At 44.5% G+C, this 23,367-nt stretch overlaps 1 protein-coding gene across 1 annotated transcript in view; it reads right to left on the bottom strand.

The window, feature by feature from the left end:
• Positions 1-23,367, bottom strand: part of dntt (DNA nucleotidylexotransferase) — a 367,455-nt gene that overhangs the window by 69,987 nt on the left and 274,101 nt on the right. The window contains exon 10 of the mRNA XM_033033629.1: positions 4,662-4,745. Coding sequence (XP_032889520.1) covers positions 4,662-4,745 — 84 coding nt within the window. The remainder of the gene's footprint in view (positions 1-4,661; positions 4,746-23,367) is intronic.

Below are 23,367 nucleotides of genomic sequence, written 5' to 3'. Positions count from 1 at the left end.
GATTTCCCCTCCCCCGGGAATCCCAGCACCCATATATATTACCGGAGGGAAAAACCCAACCAGCACCAGGGCTGACTGTTCCGGTCCATTTAACCCCGTTCCTGGGGACCCCTGCGGTCTGAAAGCTGCATAACTACTGGATTCCCCTACCCCAGCCTCTATATGTATATCGGGGAAAATCCTCCCGACACCCGGCATCTATATTTATATCGAAGGAAAAACGCTCCCGACTACTGGAGGTCCCCTCCCCGGGAACCCCAGCATTAATCTTTGTATCGGAGGGAAAGCCCTCCCGGCACCCGGCCTACTGGAGGACCCCTCCCCGGGAACCCCAGCGTTTATGTGCATATTGGAGGGAAACCCTCCCGGCACCCGGAGCGCCTAGAAGTCACTGACCACCCATCAGCGACCAACTTCGCGACACCCGACAACCCAGCTATCCGCACCTGCGGCAAGAACCGGGGTTTCCCAATAGCTGGTTCCCTCGTCGGTCCTCGCGAATCCTCGGGCAGGAAGCCTCTGGAACAAGAGGTTCCTGCAAGGAATAAAACAGGTAAGAAAAACAAGCTTACCTGAAGTTTAAACTTACCGGGCTGGAGGAGCTCCTGCTGCTCCAACCGGCCGCCTGCACCAATGCGCCTGACGTAATGATGCACGTGCAGCTGAACGGGCTTCTTCACGTAGTCACTCACATGACTCCGAAGTAAAATGCCTTTTATTGTCATTCAAACAACTTGGTTTGAACGAAATAGCATTTTCTGCAGTTTTTACATTACAAACAACCCCACACTTTACACAGTTTACATAAACATCCATCACAGTGAATCTCCAACACCTCCTCACTGTGATAGAAAGCAAAGTCTTATCTCTTCCCTTTATTCTTCTCCCGCGGTCCAGCAGTCCAACTGCAGCATCGAGGTGAACTAGGGCTCCGATGTTAAAGCCCCCGGCAGGACGATGGTAAGTCCTGTGGCCGTTTAAGCAGGGCGATGTTAGGCCCCGCTCCGTGTCCTTTAAACCCCGCGATTCCAGCGGGAGGAGTTGCCGTTGCGGGAGCTCCGAAAAGCGGTCTCCCACCAGTGACCTGGAGCTCCCGATGTTCCTGTCCACCGGGCCTGCGGCTGGAGCCTCCGAAGCTCCGAAGTCATGTCGCAGCCGCACGCCACCACAGCTCTTCCCGCACCGAAGTCAGCCAGCTCCGTGATGTCAGGTCCGCAGACTCCGCGACTGGAGCCCTCAGGTTATTTCCGGCCGGAGGTCACCGCCAGCTCCTCGATGTTAGGCCCAACGACATCGGAGACCTGACAGGGAAAAAGTCGGGTCCCTGTACAGGGAAGGGACTAACGGTTTCCCCCACAGCCCCCCCACGTATACACAGCTAAAAAATATTAAAAACTGGACTCAAGACACATTTAACAAGACTAAAACATTTTTAAAAGACAGACGACTGTAGTCGAGCCGCTGCCGTTAGGCGCCGCCAAACTAACATAACTCTAAACTCTAAAGATATGGAAGCTGGCACTTATTCATCTAACACTTGCCATCTGATGTCTCAAGACATAAGAAACTGCAGATGCTGGAATCTTAAGCAAAAAATAGATGGCTGGAAGAACTCAGTGGGTCAGGCAGCATCTGTGGAGGGAATGGACAGACAACATTTTATGTCAGGACCCATCTTCAGACTGATGGAATGTGGGGAGAAAGCTGGAACAGAGAACAAGGGTGGAGCAAAGCCTGACAAGTGATATGCAGGTAAAGGTTGGGGCGGTGTGACTAGCAGATAGGTGCAGTAAGTGATATTGGCTGGAGATGAAAAGGGATGTCAGATACCAAAATAAGGCAAGGAGTGAAATGTAAAGCCAGAAGTAGGGATATGGGTAGAAGAGACCGGAAGTCAGGGAAAGACTAAAAATTCTGAAGAAGAGTCTCGACCTGAAACGTCTCCCATTCCTTCTCTCCAGAGATGCGGCCTGTCCCGCTGAGTTACTCCAGCATTTTGTGTCTATCTTCAGTGCGAACCAGCATCTGCAGTTCTTTCCAACATAAAAAGGAATTATTTGACCCGGGGATGGGAGATAAGTGTAAGGAAGATGGGAGATGAGCAAGATGATTAGGGTGATGGGAGATAGTGGGAGAAATGTGTGCCCATCAGGGTAGGGGGCAGGGTAAAGAGAGGGAGCGTTTGGAAGGGGTCTTAATTGAAATTAGAAAATTCAATGCTCATACGATGGGGTGTGAGCTACTCAAGTCATGAGGTGCTGCTGCTCCAGCCACAGACAGAGAGGTCAATTTCCCATTCCATTACTGACCTTCCTGTGCTTGGGCTTCTCCACTGCTAGCGTGAGGTCACGCGCAAACCGGAAGAACAACACTTCATATTCCGCTTGGGTAGCTGACATCCCAACAGTGTGAACATTAAATTCTCCAATTTCAAGTAATACCCACTACCCCGCCCCTTACAACTGTCCTCCCATCCCCATGTACACATATTCCTCCCACCATCTCTTACTACCCGAGTCACCCTGTTTCTTTTGTATGCTCATCTCCCACCCCCGAATCACATAGTTCCCGTTTAATCCTCTCTGTTTCCCCCCACCACCCCCCATCTCCTTCCACCCAGACCCCTCCCATGGCTTTACTCTTCCCTCCTTATCCTTATCCCTCCATTTAGCCTTATTCAGTCAGTCCACCCATCTCCCAATGACCCCTCTCACCTGTATCCACTTGTCTGAAGAAGGGTCTCGACCCAAAACATCACCCATTCCTTCTCTCTAGAGATGCTGCCTGTCCTGCTGAGTTACTCCAGCATTTTGTGTCTAATTTCGATTTAAACCAGCATCTGCAGTTCTTTCCTCCACTCTTCACTTGTCAAGTTGTCCTACTCCATCTACCTGAAGAAGAGTCCCAACTCAAAACATTGTATCCCCATTCCCTCCACAGGTGCTGCCTGACCCATTGGGATTCTCCAGCACTCACATAGTAGCCTGCAGCCTACTTAACAATGAAGAGTTATCACAAGTCACAACAAATACTAATTTTGAATAACATGAATAAAAACTGGAAATTCCAGATGGGTTTCCAGAACGCTGTTGACAAGGACTTTGATATATCTAAGATATTATTAAAATCCACAAGTAATCAAGTTGAATCCGATAAATAAAACTGGGAAACATGTATTCTCTTGTGAAACCCAACATCACTCATGAGAAGAGGTAAGTCCATCTTGCTGACAATAATCAAATACAACCAAAATCACGAGTGCATGAAGGACAAAGAATGAAGTAAGCATTTTGCAGAATAATTCAGATCTGTTACAATTGGAAAGACAAAGCAAAGCAAAATTCATCAGAGAATTTTTAACCAAATATATATTGGGGAGGTATAAGCAATCATCAATGACTAAAGGGGCTGTCCCACTGTACGAGCTAATTCAAGAGTTCTCCAGAGTTTCCCCTGATTCAAACTTGGAGAATTACGGTAATAGTCGCTCGTAGGTACTCGGGGCTCTCGTGGACATTTTTCAACTCTTCACGAGCTTACTGCGTTTCCCGAGTACCTGCCGTTAGCGTTACGAGCCGCTAAGAGACGTCCCGAGCTCCGACGTACCCGCTACGTACATTTTACGTGCTTACCACGAGTTAGATTTTTTTTTTAAACTCGGGAGAGCTCTTGAATTACCTCATACAGTGAGACAAGCCCTTTAAGAAGAATCATCTCATTGTTTTTTTTGACAGCAGGTTAATTAATGTCAACATGAAGACAGTATGGCATAGTAATTAAAGGACAAATCATATTATCGGACAAATTACTAGAAGATTATATCATTCCGAAAAAACCCACGGTTTTACAAAATAGCAATTAAAACTTATAAAAGAGATAGTGTTCAACCAAATCCCAATCCACTTGTAGCTGTCCCACTAACCCACCATTGTAAGATTTGTTTGGTATCTGTCTGGGTGCTAAAGAGCAACCAAGACAAGCTTAATCCTTTGCCGTAACTTTTGCATTGACCTCATCCATCATGATAAATGTGCCTTAAAATAGTGAGCACACACAATGATCAAGGACAGCAAAGGGGACAAGGAATGGTATTAACTGGGCATTGTGAAACATCTTCTGCATTAATGCCTGCCTTCACCCCACCACTATAATTGCACATGAGTTTTGTGCATCGCTCAGTAGTCATCTTATTTGTTATCACTGACTTTTCCCATTTACCGTGGGCTCCATATAATTGCATGTTGGCTGTCCGGAAAGAAAATAAATTGTCATACATTTGGGAGAGTTCATTAAAATCTAATGTTATCCTCATCAGAAAATACTTGACTGTTTAACAGGTCTTGAGTGCATTCTGAGTTCACTTAATAACATCTCTGGAGCCGTAGCAAGAGCATCCTGTGAGCTTGTCAGACTATTCCATCACCATTCACGGTGTAATCCAATGCCCAGTGCCCACCACTGGAAGGTCTATTAGTTTGATGAGCACACGAGGACAGTGACATTGCTCTGGTCAAATCTATCTGTATTTTTATTTGGCTGCTAACACAGTCAAGTTGTCAACTGAGTTTTAAATTATGTCCCATTATAATTCAGACAGAATCTCCTTAAAACGTAACTACTTAAGCAAACAAAAAAATGTGATCTGTTGTGTGTCACTTTACCGTATTTCTATCATAGAGACCATGGTTGTCGAGTAACATCCTTTTCTCTTGGCTGCAATATCTTCTTAAATCGCGTTCAAATTGCTGCATGAATAACAAAATAAAAGAAAATGTCACATTAGCCTTTCAGAAAATTGATAAAGTCAATTCACTCTCTTGGCATGAAGTTGTTTATCGGGTTATTAAAACATCGCAGTGCGGTCTCAGCAGCTACTTATTGACCAACTTGTTAACCAGCTCGAGTGCAAATGACACGGTGTGGACGTCAACTGTGTTGAAGTTTGAGACAGAATATATTCTTTTGATACATTTGGCGGTACTGATCAGGAATTAACTTTTAGGCCATTGTCTCTACGAAAATATACTGTGCGAACCTTTTATTCAGCCAGATGGATTGGATATCTTTGTTTCACCGTGATTTACATCATTTCAATATGTCTGTAAACAAGCCAAAATTGATTTCCCGCAACTTTTTTCACTAAATGCTCTTTGGATCCATCAATACTGCTAACTTGATGATAATACTGTAACTGTTGCATATTCAACACTTGACCCATATAAGTTGGAGTTGGAACATCATCAGACAAATAATTATTGTAAACCAGCATGTTAAATATTCTTCACCATAATGTCTGGTAATTATTATTAAACACAGAAACCCCTGTAGGCCTGAATTGGATAGCTCCTGAAAATGGGTACGGAGAGTTCAATGCACAATTAACCCCTTGGTTCCTTGCATGCCGTGCACCATTATCTTGCCACCTGCTCAATTTCATAATTTCTCCAAGCAGTTAATATTAACCATGCTGTTAAATGCCTGTTAGCCTTGGCCAGGGACCAAAGACTGTGAGCGGTTTGTACTACAGATAGCCTGAAGCACATGAAGCCAGTTTACAGATGTTGAGTGTGATTTGTACTGCGGCAGCAGTCGGTAGTAAAAGTAATCGCAGAAATCATTCCAGAGACCAAATTGCTGGAGAAACTCAGCAGGTGAGGCAGCATCTATGGAGCGAAGGAATAGGTGACGTTTCGGGTCGAGACCCTTCTTCAGACTGATGTGGGGAGGGGCGGGAAAAAGAAAGGAAGAGGCGGAGACAGTAGGCTGTAGGAGTACTGAGAAGGGGAAGGGAAGGAGGGAGACAGCAAGGACTACCTGAATTTGGAGGTCAATGTTCATACCGCTGGGGCGTAAACTACCCAAGCAAAATATGAGGTACTGCTCCTCCAATTTTCAGTGGGACTCACTCTGGCCATGAAGGAGGCCCAGGTCAGAAAGGTCGGATTCGGAATGGGAGGGGAGTTGAAGTGCTGAGCCACCGGGAGATCAGGTTGGTTATTGCGAACTGAGTGGAGGTGATGGGCGAAGCGATCGCCAAGCCTGCGCTTGGTCTCAGCGATGTAGAGCGGTTGATACCTGGAACAGAGAAGTGATGAATTTTGCTAGCCCTTGCTGTCTCCTCCCCTTCCTTAACCCTTGAGCTGTCTCCTCCCATCCCCCCGCCCTCGGGCTCCTCCTCCTCCCTTTTTCCTTCCTTCTCCCCCCCCCACCCCCCATCAGTCTGAAGAAGGGTTTCGGCCCGAAATGTCGCCTATTTCCTTCGCTCCATAGATGCTGCTGCACCCGCTGAGTTTCTCCAGCATTTTTCCAGACCTTTCTCCAGAAGTCAATGTTCATTCTGATCTGAATAGACTGGCAAACAGGGTGATCTTTTCAGATGCTGCAGTGGAGCCTTTGTGGAATAGGAAGCGATCCTCCAGATAAACCCAACAAAGATAATGAAGACATTTAGATGTGAGTGCCATTGTCAAAAGCCAAGTCTTGAGGGCCTAGATGGAACATGGCAGGACGATCAATGACTTTGCATGACTTGCCTAGCTCAGTGATGGGAGATTCAGATGCCACATGAGGACAGCCGCAGCAGTGAAGATAGACACAAAGTGCTGGAGTACTCAGCAGGACAGGCAGCATCTATGGAGAGAAGGAAAGGGTGACATTTCCGGTCAAGACCCTTCTTCAGACAGAGAGTCGGGGGAAAGAGAAACGAGAGATATAGACGGTGATGTAGGGAGAACAAATGAATGAAAGATATGCAAAAACATTTCTGTACATCACCATCTACTGTATATCTCCCGTTTCCACCCCCGGACTCAATCTGGAGAAGGGTCTCGACCCGTAATGTCACCCATTCCTTTTCTCCAGAAATGCTGCCTGTCCTATTGACTTACTCCAACTCTTTGTGTCTATCTTCAGTGAAAACCAGCATCTGCAGTTTCCTTCTGACCTCTGACTGTTCACAGTCCAACAATATCATATCGCTCAACTCTCAACAAAGTTAATCACGGACAAACGTGACTAGTAGACGGGACTTGGTGCAGGTCAGAATCAGCAGCAGATGGAGCTCAAGCAGAGTGAAGCACTTCCAGAAGGCAACACAATAACTTTCAAGGCAATGGAAGATGGATAATGTGCTGGCGTGGTGTACAATGCCCAACCCTCTGCATGCGCTTTGCTGTACTTCAGCCGTGTGGTCAGCGGATAGACTATTTCATCCAGTTTCTTGGCCTATTTTTGTTGCAGCAGCTCCAGTCCATTGGCACAACAGGATTCTGCAGAATGAAATCATTGTGCTGCTTCCCGGGTATTGGGTGAAATCCTGGATGATCTGCTGCCTGTGGTCTGTTGCCAGACAAGGAAACAACAGAGTTCTTGTTGCCGATGGAACTTGTCAGAATTTATGGGCATCCGCAAAGAGCAGAAGAACTATCAATTAGATCTGCACAGAGGAGATGGAAGCTGGCTGTCCTTGCAAAGCCACGGATACATTGCACTTGCTGTGAAATGTGACTGCTCTCTTTAAATATACAACTTCAATTACACTCTCTCCCCAACCTCTCAATGCAATAATGTAAGAAAACATGCAAATCGTTGGACATGCCTACAACTTCTAATGCAAAGGGGACACCTCCCGGAAGGCCACAGAGAAGCCAGAGCCCGGAGCCCGGGTCTGCAGAGCCCACGGCTGGAGCCTGCGTCGGCGCCACGGAGGCGCCCGGAAGAGGACCCGGCAGCGTTAGTGGAGAGGTCGGTGCAGCGGCCGATGAAGGCGCCGGTCAACGGACGAGGATGGACCATGTGGGAGTGAGGATGCTGCTGCCGAGGGGAGGATCAGCGAAGGACCTGGCGTGGGGGGACCACCATGAGGGAGGGGGAGGGGGAGACAAAGATGGACCTGGTACAGGATACTTTATAACTTTGGTGGCGCCCTTTATGTGGCAACTATTTGCATACCTTGGGTATGCAAGCAAAGAATTTCACTGTGACTTGTCATTCATTTCATTCATTCATTTTTGCTTGTGTCCCCAATCACCGAAATCCTTGCCCAATTCTGAAGTCGCATTCATGTTTGCAGCAGTTGGGGAGATTTCAGTGAGGATGGGTTTTTTTATTTAGTGTAGTTGTCTCATTAAATGTTCCTTGTTGGTTCAAGCAGGAGATTTGATCTCTTAACACTTTAGACAGACATAAAGCTCTGTCCCATGGTACAAGTTCATTCCAAGAGTTCTCCCGAGTTTGCCCTGATTCGAACTCGGAGATTTACAGTAATGGCCACTCGTCTGTACTCGGGGCTCTCGTGGACATTTTTCATCATGTTGAAAAATCTTCACGAGTCTTCCTGTGCTTACCTGCCATTAGCGAGTCTTCCCGAGTACCTGCCGTTAGCGCTAAGAGACGTCCCCGAGCTCCTACATACCTGTTATGTTCATACTCCGTGCTTACCACAAATTTGATTTTTTTTTAAACTCGTGAGAGCTCTTGGAATGAACTTGTACCGTGGGACAGTTCTTTTAGGCTGCTGAAAAATCTCTTCTCCTCATCCACTGCCTTTAGCAGCTTGTGCTGGTCTATGTGCCCTTTTTTCAATCTTGCAGTAATGCTGTTAAGCAAGGAAAGCAAACCTATGTCTGGGGTCAATCGATTTATACACAAGCCTTAAAGTCAGAACAAAGCCCTTCAGTACTAGCCCTGCCACTTTCTGCAAGATTTCATAAATTTAAAGAATAATTGAAACACTCACAGCATTGTAGTTACCTCTAGTAGAAAACAGTTAACTATTATTTGCAAGAATTGAATCTTTAACAGGCATTGTTGAAGTGCCCAGGCATTCAGCAGTGCAACGTTAATAGATGACATCAGATGGAGGATTGTAAAACAGTGAAGATAGATGTCAAAAATTGCAGCAGGTTCTTGAACGGTTGGCCAGGTGGGCTGAAGAATGGTTGATCGAATTTAATACAGAGAAATGCAAGGTCGTGCATCTTGGAAAGTCTAACGTTGGCAGGCGTACAAAATGAATGGTAAGGCTCTGGGGAGTGATGTAGAGCAGAAGGGTCTTGGAGGGCAGGTACATGCCTCCTTGAAGATGGCATCACAGACAGATATGGTGGTCAAAAAGGCTTTTTGGCTCATTGGCCTTTAACAGTCAAAGTATTGAATATAGAAGATGGGAGGTCATGTTGTAGTTGTATAAGAGGCCATGTTTAGAATATTGCGTCCAGTGCTGGGCGCCATGTTATAGGAAAGAGTTTGTCAAATTGGAAAGATACAGAGAAGATTTAAGAGGATGTTGCCTAGACTAGAGGGTCTGAGCTATAGGGAGAGGACGAGCAGGCTGGGACTTTATTCCTTGGCACACAGGAGGATGAGGGGTGATCTTATCGAAGTATATCAAATCTGGAGAAGAATAGATGCACAGAGTCTCTTGCCCAGAGAAGGGGTATCGAAAACCAGAGAACATAAGGTGAAGGCGAAAAGATTTAATAGGAATCTGAGGTGTAACCTTTTCACACAGAGTGTGATGGATATATGGAACGAACTGCCTGAGGAGGTAGTTGAAGGAGGTACAATTGTAACGTTTAAGAAACATTTACACAGATACATCAAAAATATAAGTTTAGAGAGATATGAGTTAAATGCATGGCAGGTGGAACTAGTGTAGCTGGGACATGTTGGCCTGTGTGGCCAAGTTGGGCGAAGGGCCTGTTTCCACACTGTATGAATCTATGACTCTATGGCTTCATTGACATTAACAGTGTTCTACAGTAATTGATCATATGGTGTCCTTCCAGAGTCACAGATTCATACAGCATGGAAACAGGCCCATCAGTCCAATTTGCCCACACCAACCAATATGTCCTAGTACTAGTACAACCAGGCTGCATTTGGCCCATTTCCCCCTAAACCTATTATTTTGATGTACCTGTCGAAATGTTTCTTAAACTTTGCAATAGTACCTACCTCAACTACCTCCTCTGGCTGTTCATCCCATCTACCCACCACTCTTTGTGTGAAAAGGATACCCTCAGGTTCCTATTAAAACTATCCTCCCTCGCCATCAATCTATGTCCTCTGTTCCTCGATTCCCCTACTCTGGGCAGGAGACTCTGTGTGTTTACCCGATCTATTCCTCTCATAATTTGTACGCCTCAATAAGATCACCCCCTCATACTCCTGCGCTCCAAGGAACAGAGTCCAAGCTTGCTCAACTGCTCCCTTTAACTCAAGCCCTTGAGTCCTGGCATCATCTTTGTAAATCTTCTCTGGAACCTTTCCAGCTTGACAATGTCTATACCCATTTTATACTTACTTTGACAATAGACAATAGACAATAGGTGCAGGCGTATGCCATTCGACCCTTCGAGCCAGCACCGCCATTCAATGGCTGATCATCCCCAAAAAGTATCATGTTCCTGCCTTCTCCCCATATACCCTGACTCTGCTATCTTTAAGAGCCCTATCTAGCTCTCTCTTGAAGTTATCCAGAGAACTGGCCGCCACCACACTCTGAGGCAGATATCTGCATATATCTAGAACTAGACTAAGTGGGACCTGTTGGGTTCCATGTTCACACGGGAGGGCTGGTCCCCAATGCAATATTCCACCTCTCACCCAATTCCAATATTGGTGGCCGGTGGGGGGGGGGGTGCTTTCTGGAGCGCTAGTATGGGTGTTATGGGTTTCCAGAGGGTTAGTATGGACATTGTGGGCCGAATGGATTCTTGGGCTGGCAGCTCAGTCACTCAAGCCTGGTGTGCTGGCAGCTCACTCATTCATGGCTGGTGGGCTGGCAGTTGACTCACGGCTATTCCTTGAAATTCTATTTCAAGCAGGGTGCAAGGCCACCAAATTCAAATGCAGTTTCCTACCATTTCAAGCAGGGTGCAAGGCCACCAAATTCAAATGCAGTTTCATACCATTTCAAGCAGGGTGCAAGGCCACCAAATTCAAATGCAGTTTCATACCAAGCAGGGTGGAAAGGCCACCAAATTCAAGTGCAGTTTCATAACATTTCAAACAGGGTGCAAGGCCACCAAATTCAAATGCAGTTTCATACCATTTCATACAGAGTGCAAGGCCACCAAATTCAAATGCAGTTTCATATAATTTCAAGCAGGGTGAAACCACCATAAAACCACACAAAACACCACAAAACCACATACAACCACATAAAAACCACATAAAACCACACTAACAGTTCAGTAGACATTCAGTGTGTTCAGTTGATTCACAGCTCAGACTGAGAGTCGTGATCTCTCCCTCCCCATCTTGCAGAGACTGAGCCATGTCCACATTTCCGGGTTTTATGTCCCTCCCCCTCCCACCAGAAGGGGCGTGGCCTTCATGCCGGTGATTGACAGGAGAGAAAATCTCAATATTTTTTAAACACTAATAACTCTTTTATTTTTCATCAATGTGAAAAATCCTCTGCACCTGGGGATTCTGAGTAAGATGGCCAAAGATCAGAGCCGTAAGTGGTAGCCTTTTATCTAAAAGCAATATACAGTGCAAACAAGAAGTGGTCAAGTTTAGACTTTTAATGATATAGATGTTAACTGCTTGAGCATTGATGCAAGCTGCCATTCTTGCCACAAAGTGGGCACCATTTTGGAACAGAATCTATACCTGTAGCTCTCAACAAAATTTGAGATACTTAATCATAGTTTCACTGCTAATCTCCCATATTGAGGGCTGCTATACTTGAAAACATAATTAAAATAACTGGACTCTCCACTGAGTAGTATAGATGTGAGGCATTTGTAGCTGCTGTGATTTCCGTAGATTCCTTGAGATATATAAGTAACACATTTTTTTTTTAATTGATTGTTGCAATGCATTTATTCTGAACTCAGCTGAAACCAGTTACAAATCCTAAAAACACTGTTAATGTATTGATGAATTGTTGGATGAAATTCTTGGATCGAATAGAAAGTGTATGTTTCAAAAGCTCTGCAGCAATTATAAGTTCAAACTGCAGCAGATGCTATGGATAAGGCAGCATAACAGCAGTCCACAAACAAAAACACAACTGCAACAAGAACAGATGCTCATTAAATCAATGCTGGTGCTTACTGGAAAAAAAACAAAGTCTTGGGAAATTTAGGTTCATCTGCCAGACGACAAGTGACAGATTTCACACTTGCAAAGAAATGCTCCAATAACCCGACTTCAAAAAATGGTAATAACTCTGCATTTTAACTTTGGTTAATAACAACAGTCTTGAATGAATTAGAGTTCACCGGTACGGGATACAGTGTATGAAGCTTTGTAGCAGTTATTACTGTTGCCAAATGTCAACTGAAATTACTTTGTGCCTCCCATTAGTGTGAAGATGTCGCTTAAGTGCTAGCAAGTTCTTGTGGTATTACTATAGTTGCAAATTAAGGAAAAGTGATTTGACCTGAACTACTTATTTCAGTAGATGTTACATGGAAATTTATCTTCAGTAAATCATCGTGACTTTTGACCAGGCCGAGTGAAATTTTCCATCAGTGGCTCCATTTTGAGGAGTAGTCACCTACGCATGGGAAGACTTGAATCTCCTTAATTATACCAGCTCTTGCACATTATTTAATTTTCCTCTGTGTAGATGTGTGTAGCAGTCAAAGGTAATCAGTGTAGTTGAGAAGTTGCAATTGAATGGACAATAGCACAATTGTCTTTTATTACTAATATACTTCCCACAATGCAGAAAATAAATTTGTTTAATTCTTAAGATAGACACAAAATGCTGGAGTAACTCAGCGGGACAGGCAGCATCTCTGGATAGAAGGAATGGGTGATGTGTCGGGTCGAGACCCTGATTCAGACTGTCTGAAGAAGGGTCTCGACCTGTAACATTACCCATTCCTACTATCCAGAGATGCTCTCTGTCCCACTGAGTTACTCCAGCATTTTGTGTCTATCTTCGGTGTAAACCAGCATCTGCAGTTCCCTCCAACAAATTGTTGTTTCATTCTTCCTTGGTTTATCTTCCCTTTCATTTGATTGAATTAACTGTTCAGTAAAGGTGGATAGTGATTTACGTTCCGATCCCATTCACAGGAGCCAGTAGTTTCCAGCAACTTTGAGGTTTGATGTGGAAAAAGATCATCTTCTGTAGCCTTCTGATCTTGTGCAATGACAGAGTCAGTACAAGTGGTGAGGGACTGTTATAAACAAAGATGTTGCACAAATTCTTCATTTCCCTTTTGGCTCTTCAAAGTTATTATGTTACTTCTTTGCTAAAGCATCTGGTGAGGCGTGTTAAATTTGATGCCAGCACTATTTCACATGATGTCTCAGCGTTTGCAAATTTAGACTAATTTTCAACATCTCTTTCCTTCCTGGTCAGCCATTCAAATCTTGGATTATTTAATTGAATTCATCCTATCAAATCCCTATCCCCACCAGAGCTCTTAGAAAAACTACAAATAACTTTCTATGTTATTTGCAGTAAAGATAATCTATCCATCCTGGAGGCATAGAGTGATACAGCGTGGAAACAAACCCTTTGGCCCAACTTGCCCACACCGGCCAACATGTCACAGCTACACGTCCCACCTGCCCGCGCTGCATTTGGCCCATATCTCTCCAAACCTGTCCTATCTGTGTCTAACTGTTTCTTCAGTGTTAGGATAGTCCCTGCCACACCAATTCCTCTGGCAACTTGTTCCATACCCCCACCACCCTTTGTGTGAAAAAGTTCGCCCTCAGGTTCATATTAAATCTTTTCCCCTTCATCTGAAACCTATGTTCTCTGGTGCTCGATTCCCCGACTCTGGGCAAGAGACTCTGTGCATCTACCCGTTCTATTCCTCTCATGATTTTATACAGATAGATAAAGTGGTCAGAAAGGCTTTTGGCACTTTGGCCTTCATCAGTCAGAGTATTGGGTATAGAAGTTGGGAGGTCATGTTGCAGTTGTATAAGACGTTGGTGAGGCCGCATTTATAATATTGTGTTCAATTCTGGGCACCATGTTATAGGAAATATATTGTCAAGCTTGAAAGGGTTCAGAAAAGATTTATGATGATGTTGCCAGGACTAGAGGGTGTGAGCTCTAAGGAGAGGTTGAGTAGGCTGTGTCTCTATTCCATGGAGCACAGGAGGATGAGGGGTAATCTTAAAGAGGTGTATAAAATCATGAGAGGAATAGATCCGGTAGATCCGGTGGATCCGGTCTTTTACCCAGAGTACTCAAAGTAAGGAGATCGAGGACCAGAGGACATAGGTTCAAGGTGAAGGGGAAAAGATTTAATAGGAATCTAAGAGGTAACTTTTTCACACTGAGGGTTGTGGTGTATGAAACAAGCTGCCAGAGGAGGTAGTTAAGTCTGGGATTATCCCATCATTTAAGAAACAGTTGGACAGATACATGGATAGGACAGGTTTGGAGGGTTATGGACCAAGCACAGGCAAGTTGGACTAGTGTAGCTGGGATATTGTTGGCCGATGTGGGCAAGTTGGGCCTGTTTCCACACTGTATTAATCTATGACTCTAGGACTCTATGACCTCTATAAGATCACCTCTCATCCTCCTGCACTCTAAAGAATAGAGTCCCAGCCTACTCAACCTCTCCCTATAGCTCACACCCTCAAGTCCTGGCAACATCCTCTTCATTTTTTTACACAGTTGCCCCAACTATCATCTTTGGTTGGATATGTAACAAATGTTGCACTCATTTGTTTCTAACTGCAGGTACAAGAAACTTGAAATGAAAGCTAACATGTTGAGTATATTTGCAGGTCAGGCAGCATCTGTGGACAGTAAATCAGCATTTATATTTCAGGTTGATAAAACGTCATCATAGATCTGATGACTTGTAATAATAGTTTCAACCTGAAATTATTTTTCTCTTTTTACAAATGCTGCCTGACATATTGAATATTTGCAGGATTTTCTCTCCAATTTTGTTCATGCAGGCATTGCTAAAGAAATCACTTAGAATTACTTCCCTTCTGCCAGTGTATACCAAGGATGATTGTTGGATGTTATCCTCTATCCTGCCCATAAGCTATAACAATATTCAAGGCCATTGCACCAGTGTTCACAAGTGGAGAGATGAGTTACCACTCATTGCTACCTGCCTTTGCATATCACAGTAGGTTTCACAAACCTCATGCCGCAGTTGTTACATATCCATGTTGTCAGTATTTCCACCTTTTTCTACCACTGTGAGACAGACTAGCTTGGATATCAGGTTAGCTGAATGGCAAAAAAGGAAGCTTTATCTGGTTGGCTGCAAGTGATTAGCGGAGTTCCGCAGGGCTCGGTGCTGGGGCCGCTACTCTTCACGTTGTATATTAATGATTTGGATGAGGGGACTGAAGGCTTTGTGGCCAAGTTTGTGGATGATACGAAATAGGTGGAAGGGCAGGTAATGTAGAGTAAGCAGGTACTCTGAAGAAGGACTTGGACAGGTTGGGAGAGTGGGCAGAGAAGTGACAGATGGAATATAGTGTAGTAAATGTGTGAAATCATGCATTTTGGTAGTAGAAATAAAGGCATTGACTATTTTCTAAATGGGGAGAGAATCCAGAAATCGGAGGTTTCTGGTGCAGGATTCCCAAAACGTTAATCTGCAAGTCGAATCAGTAGTAAAGAAAGCATACCCAATGCTAGCATTTATTTCAAGAAGGCTTATATACAAAAACAGGGATGTAATGCTGAGGTTCTATAAGGGGCTGGTAAGACTGCATTTGGAATATTGTGAGCAATTTTGAACACCATATCTGAGGAAGGATGTGCTGACTCTGGAGAGGGTCCAGAGGAGATTTACAAGAATGATCCCAGAAATGAGTAGGTTAACCTATGATGAGCGTTTGTCGGCACTGGGCCTGTACTCACTGGAGTTTAGAAGAATGAGTGGGGACCTCGTTGAAACATACAGAATAATAAAAGGCTTTATCCACATCCACATAGAGTGGATGTGGAGAGGATGTTTCCATTAGTGGGAGTGTCTAGGACTACAGGTCATGGCCTCATAATTAGACAGTTTCTTTTAGGAAGGAGATGGGGAGAAATTTCTAGTCAGAGGGTGGTGAATCCGTGGAATTCTTTGCCACAGAAGGCTGTGGAAGCCAAGTCGGTGGATATTTTAAGGCAGAGATAGATAATTTCTTGATTTGTACAGGTGCCAGAGGTTATGGGGCGAAGGCAGGAGAATGGGGTTAGGAGGGAGAGATAGATCAGCCATGATTGAATGGCGGAGTAGACTTGATGGACCAAATCGACTAATTCTACTCCTATCACATGACCTTATGATCTTTATTTATTTATTTTTTTGTTCATCTTCAGTTGCCGTGAGAGGTGTTCTTATTGACCTGCTCCACTCTGCTTCACATCTTCTGATGCTGGGAGAATTGTTCTTACTAATCCTCTAATCCTTACTGCTCCAACACATTTCCACAACCTCATTCAGTTGTCCACATATGTGAAACCTTCCAATGCTCTGCTGCCGGTGTTGTCTCTTGCACCAAGCTTCTTTTCCAGACACTTCTATCCTTGCCAACCTTATTTGTATCCCATTAGAGCCTCGCATCTCCCAATCTCTGTAATCACCTATAGATTTACATCAAGATATATGTGCCCCTTCAGATCTAGCCAAAAACGTATTTGTTAACAATTGGTGGCCATGTCTTTAGTTGTCAAGTCTGAAGCTCTGGCATTCCCTCTGTGAAACCCATTCACTTCTCTTGTCCTTCAATGTAGTTATTAAAATCTCTCTTTGATCATGCTCCGTCACACACTTCATATTCGCCTCATGCAGCTAATTCTGATTGATAACAATTCTGTAAAGCACTTGTGAAGATTTTATAATGCTAATACAATTTCTTGAAAATTCAAATATTTCTTCAAACAGCTAGCTTGTGTATGACCATCAGAACCGTCTCCTTAACAACCCTGATGAATCTATTATTTCTGTCTGTTGATTTTTTTAAGTCAATCTAGAAACCTACTGATTAAACTTAATAGTCTGAGGTTTAATGTGAAGAGCTGGCAAAAGCATGGATGTGGCTGTGACCACAGATACTTGATGATTACAAGTGGTCAGCAGATTTGGGGGGCACGGAGTGGTATCAAAGATAGGATTTTGCCTAAATTCAGCGATTGACAGAGAAATCAGCCTTCAGTGATGCAGGGTTTCTTGATTGTCGATTGGTATTGAGGGGAGGAAAAAATTGCTCAGTGTTCATTGGAATGTGTCTGATAAGATTATGCCGCTCCATCTGACCCACAAGTAGAGCTTCATTTATGGAAATATCCAACCTTTTATTGTTTGAGAAGGAGCTGCAGTTGCTGGAAAAATCGAAAGTAGACAGAAAATGCTGGAGAAACTCAGCGGGTGAGGCAGCATCTATGGAGAGAAGGAATAGGCGACGTTTCAGGTCAAGAGCCTTCTTCAGACTGTTCCTTCAACCTTTTTTTGTTGGATTTCCTGGGAAACCAGGACCATGCTGATTAAAACGAAAGTACATCATTAAAATGGAACCAAGCAACTTACATCCAAGGAGTAAATAACGGATGCACTTCCACGTATACAATGATGGAACCCTAACCCAAGTGATGATAATAATAATAATGGATGGGATTTATATAGCGCCTTTCTAATACTCAAGGCGCTTTACATCGCATTATTCATTCACTCCTCAGTCACACTCGGTGGTGGTAAGCTACTTCTGTAGCCACCGCTGCCCTGGGGCAGACTGATGGAAGCGTGGCTGCCAATCTGCGCCTACGGCCCCTCCGACCACCACCAATCACTCACACACATTCACACACATTCACACACAGGCAAAGGTGGGTGAAGTGTCTTGCCCAAGGACACAACGACAGTATGCACTCCAAGCGGGATTCGAACCGGCTACCTTCCGGTTGCCAGCCGAACACTTAGCCCATTGTGCCATCTGTCGTCCACCTCTGCATTACTTCCCTCAATCATTCCCCATGGTGGTCTTATTTGACTGTTCACCTGCGGATCATTTATTTACATTGAAGGCTCGTCACCATTTTTCTTGCAGGGAAGTATACTATTGATATTTAATATTTGAACCTACTCTTTATTAAGTCATAGTTGAATACATTCTCATTCAAGAAAACAAGAGATTGTTTTGCAGTCTCTATATTAGTGGCCACTCGGAACGGGACAGAACATAGAACAGTACAGAAGTTAGACACAAAAAGCTGGAGTATCACAGCGGGACAGGCAGCATCTCTGGAGAGAAGGAATGGGTGATGTTTCGGATCGAGACCCTTCTTCAGAACCGAAACGTCACCCATTCCTTCTCTCCAGGGATGCTGCCTGTCCTGCTGAGTTACTCCAGGTTTTTGTGTCTATCTTTGGTTTAAACCAGCATCTGCAGTTCCTTCCTACAGAGAACAGCACAGTGCAGGAACAGGCCCTTCTGATCACAAAGTTTGTGCCGAACATGATGCCAAGTTAAACTGATCTCATGTGTAGGAACTGCAGATGCTCTTTAAAATCTAAGATAGACACAAAAAGCTGGAGTAACTCAGCGGGGGGACAGTCAGCATCTCTGGAGAGAAGGAATGGGTGATATTTCAGGTTGATTAGTCTGAAGAAGGGTCGCGACCCGAAACGTCACCCATTCCTTAAACTGATCTCATCTGCCTGTACATGATCCATATCCCTCTATTCCCTGCACTTACGCATGCCTATCTAAAGCCTCTTAAACGCCACTGACGTATCTGCTTCCACCAGGAGTGATGTTGAGGTGGGGCTGGATCCATCATAGTGCACACAAAAGTGCATTTGTTTGGCATTCTGACAGTACTATTGACTAACATACCTTATTATGTATTCCAGATTTATATTCATAATCACGAAAAAAAATTTCTACATAAGAGATTTGTTTTACTGTTCTTCATTAGTAACAGTGATTATACAAAGTATACATATATATACATATATACACATACATACTGTATATACATACATATATATATGATATACATACACACATATATATATATATATATATGAAAATAACCTGTTCTCCCTTGTCCACCCAGGCAAGCTAAACGCTGCATAATAGTAAGATTAAACGAGAACTTACCAGTTTGAAGTTTGATCTGTATTTTATGAGGAGTTACGATGAGGGATTACGTGAAGAACCCGTTCAGCACGCATGCGCGGCATGCTTCAAAGCAGCAGTGTGGAATCACAGATAGACGCAGTTATTGAAGTAAACATAGTAAAGATAAGGAGACATCAGTTTATGAATTTGACACATATTATTGAGGGTGGGAGCGGAGGGCACGTAATCCCTCATCGTAACTCCTCATAAAATACAGATCAAACTTCAAACTGGTAAGTTCTCGTTTAATCTTACTATTTTACTTCGGAGTCACGTGAGTGATTCCGTGAAGATTTCAAAGCTCTGTGATTTCAAACCGTGTAACAGTTATTACTACATCACTGCCGAAGTCTTTGAGGGAGGAAGTGTGTTATCGTAATCAACCAATGAATCTGTTTGTAGAAAAACACAATGGTATTTTTTAACAATAACAACAAAGAAATTAAATTGTTCCCCTGGGCTTAAATTAAATATTTGCAGTCTGGAAAATCTTTCCTGCAAATTAAACAGGTTTTGCCAACGCCTTATTATAAAATTTCTGAACGGTCTTTCCCCCCACCATCCTGCTGTAGCCAGGATGTGGTTTATAGGCACGTCCATTCTTTTAGCCGTTGACGTGGATGCTGCCCTGGTGGAATGAACTTTGTACATGTTAGTTTTTATCCCAGCAGCTTTTAGCACCTGCTTGAGCCATCCCGAAATGGCTCGTCACCCGACCATAAGGTTTTTTATGACTGACCCACAAGGCTTTTCATCTCCCTCGAATATTTTGGTTGTGTCTATGTAGGATAATAGGGTCATGGCACATAACCGTGTTTCTGGCGGGTAAGCCCGGAATTCCACGACTGGATTAGGTGTTCCTGGTCTGCTCTGTTTGACCATTCCCTGGATAACGACAGAGATCTGGTCTGGAGCTGTGAGCATGGTGTCCAGTCGCAATAGGTGTAGTGACTGGACCCTCTGTGTAGCTACAAGTGCCATCAACATGAGTGTTTTGAGCATAGATGGTTTCAGGTTGAGGGATCTGGCTGGTGGGCATCCCCTGAGGTATGTCAGGGCCACACTGACATCCCATATATGGGTGTACCTTGGTCTAGGGGTTTAGAGTTGTAAATACCCTTCATTAGTTTGACCACCAGCTGGTGGGACCCCATGGCCTGTTGTCCTGGAGCTGGTTTTGAAATAGACAGGCAGGGCAATTCTAGCTGTGTTGATGGCTCTGTAGCTGAAGTCCTTGATCGTGGTGAAGGTTCACCAGGAATTCCAGTACGTTGGTAACTGTAGCGGTTGAGTAGGTGGTCCCTGTATCCAAGCAGTACTTCTCCCATTTTTTGATGCTGGACAAGTGCTGTTTTTCAGTGGATGTTCGGATGGATGCTGACATGGTGTCGACGGTTTGTTCTGATAATCCTAGTCCCAGAAGTGGTTTGTGCAGAAACTGCAACCCAGGAGTTTGATTTTTTCATGGCACGGGTGGCTTGTGCCCGACACTGGGTGTTAATAACTCTGGGTCACTGGGGAATACCATTGGAGTTTCAACAACCATGTCATGGAGTATTGGGAACCATGGCTGTGTAGGCCAGTCGGGTACTATCAAAATACTTGAAGCAGAGTCCATTTGTACTGTGCGTAGTCCCCGACTGATGAGGCAGAAGGGAGGAAATGTATAGAAGAAGAATTTCCCCAATCCAGCGCGAACGCATCTACCGCTGCTGCCTCAGGGTCTGGTTCCCAAGCGACATACATAGGTACCTGGTGATGTAGCCTTGATGCAAATAAATCGATATCTGGCGTGCCATATTGCTTGATAATTTTTGTGAATTTTTTGGGGGGTTTTTAACATCTATTCGATGTTGTCATTAAATTTATGTGACCTGGTGTCTGCCACTGTATTTAACGTACCTGGCAGGTAAGTTACTGATAGCCAAATATGTCTTTGGACACACCAATGCCAAATTGTGTTGACCAACTTGTCGCATGATACCGATTTTATGCCGCCCATATGGTTAATGTAGGCCACCACCGTAGTATTATCTATTTATAACCGTACATGCAAGTGATGCATATTGATGCATATGCTTTTAAACCATAAAAGTCACCCAAACATCTCTAGATAATTAATGCCCAGTGTAAGTGGTAACGATGATTCTGGGTTAGTCCATCTACTACTTGTGCTGGATATAGAGCTAGTTGCTCCCCAGTCTTGAGTACTGGCATCTGTTTGGATAACTGACGTAGGGTTAGTGATAATAATAGGCTGAAACTATGTCAAACGTTTTTTGCCCACCACTGTCGTTCTGATATTACTTCAGTGGGTAACTTCATGAAACGATCAATAATGACCTGTATGTCGTTTTTGGTACAAAGGTCCGAATTATGTAGCCGGAAATGCTGCTACCATTTTCCCAATTACTCTGTTACTTGTCGAGTAGTTGGTAGTTTGTTGACCATTAAATTGTTGCATGATTGTGCCAATTCAACTATGTTGTCTCTTGGCAATGTTACAGTCACGTAGACTGAATTAATTGTGAAGCCCAAGTAGTCCATGATAGAGGATGGCTTCAACTTAGATTTATCTGGATGTAAGACAATTCCAGGGTTTCGAATAACTGTTTGGTAGCTGAACAGCTAACATAGTCAAATTCATGGTCTTGCCTACCATTTAGGATATCATCAAGATATGCCATGACAATATGTTTTTGTCTTCTGAATATTGCCAGAGCTGGTTTTAGTGTCTGGGTGACACTCTTGGGCTGATGTGAGCCCATTGGGTAACGCTTGAAACTGCTATAGCTGCCCCATCCAGGTAAATTTCAGGTATCTGCGATGATCCTTGTGAATGATACTAAATAGTAAACATCTTTAAGATGAATGCTTGCCATGAAGTATCCTTTGGAATTTAGTTGTTTGGCAGTAACAACCAGTTCCATTTTGAAATGTATATACTTAACAAACATATTTAGTGAAGTTAAGTCAATGATGATGCGACATCCACCATTGTTTGGGGTTTAGTGAATATATTTGATACGAATTGCAAGGGTTCAGGTTTTCCCATGATACCCTTTGTAATTATTCTCACCAGTTCAGCTTGTCCCTCTTGTTTCTTTAACGGAGAGGGGAAAAATACCCTCTGGGGTGAATGTTGACCTGGTGGCAATTTATCTAGTATGAATTGTATTCACTAATGCCATTGAGTATATACTGATCACTCGTGATAGACTCCCATGTGTTAGTATTACTCTATATACTGGTAGGAACCAGACCCACCTACCCCCATGGTTATGGGTATTCTTCTGTTTCCTGCCGGTCCAACGAGTGTTGCACGTCGTCTGACATGGCGGTGACGTTGGGGGGTGGCACATTTTCCATGGGGTCCACTCTGGGCCCTGGTCTAAAGAAGACTTTCGGTGATAGATGCGGACCCCGAGCTTTCATCAGTCCGATATGGTAGACGTTGACTGATGGACGCGATGGGCTGCTGCTGCGTAGGAATTACTGTTTTTGGTTACTCGTCCCGGCCCTGCCCTCATGAGCCGTAAGTTTTGTAAAACCTTTGCATGTCCTTCATATGCTTTGTGAGGTTTTTTCCCCAAAGAGCAGTGGGTCTGGCTCAGTGGCTGGGGTATGCACAACCCCGCAATGTAGGATTTTATGGCAGGTCTTATGACTTGTTTATGAAGGTTGTGGTCATCTCCGTAATTGTCAATGGAACGAGGAGAAAAAACGATGTGATGGCTGTCGTCAGGCTTTTAACGGCCTCCTGCACGTAGCTGTCCACCACACCTAGCAGCTCTTCCTGTTCCTGCACCCCTTGCATACTCCCGAGATCTTCAGCCATTGCCCGTGTTCTTGACCAGCCCAGTCCTGGTCACCAAAGCTATCCTCTGGAAAGGAGGAAGCAATGGACAGTGCACAAGGCACTGTGGAGGGAGTGCCTGACCCCCCTCTGCGAGAGCGCCCCTCCTGGGGTGCACCTCGCTGGAGCTCCTGCTCCAAGAGCCGCACCAAGCGGCTCAGGCGGCTGTCTCTCCCCCGCCTGGGTGGAGAGACGTCCCCGTCCGATAAGTCGGAGCCACCGGCCGGAACGCCTCTTCCTTGGCTTGTACATCCAGCCCGCTGCTCAGGCGCTAGCGGGGCTGGGCTCGGTCGCGGTGTCGGGGTAGCGGACCGCCCGGTAAGCGGTCCTACCGCCTTGTTGCTGCCCCCGCGAGATGAAACGCTCCTCCGTGGAGTCGAGCGTGAGGCAGGTCTGTGCAGGCGGCTGTCTTTCCTCCCGTGCGGGTGGAAAGA

Source organism: Amblyraja radiata, chromosome 15 (assembly GCF_010909765.2).
Source record: "Amblyraja radiata isolate CabotCenter1 chromosome 15, sAmbRad1.1.pri, whole genome shotgun sequence".
NCBI lineage: Eukaryota > Metazoa > Chordata > Chondrichthyes > Rajiformes > Rajidae > Amblyraja > Amblyraja radiata.
Note: the sequence above shows the minus strand (reverse complement) of the source record. Positions and strands in the feature narration are given on the sequence as shown.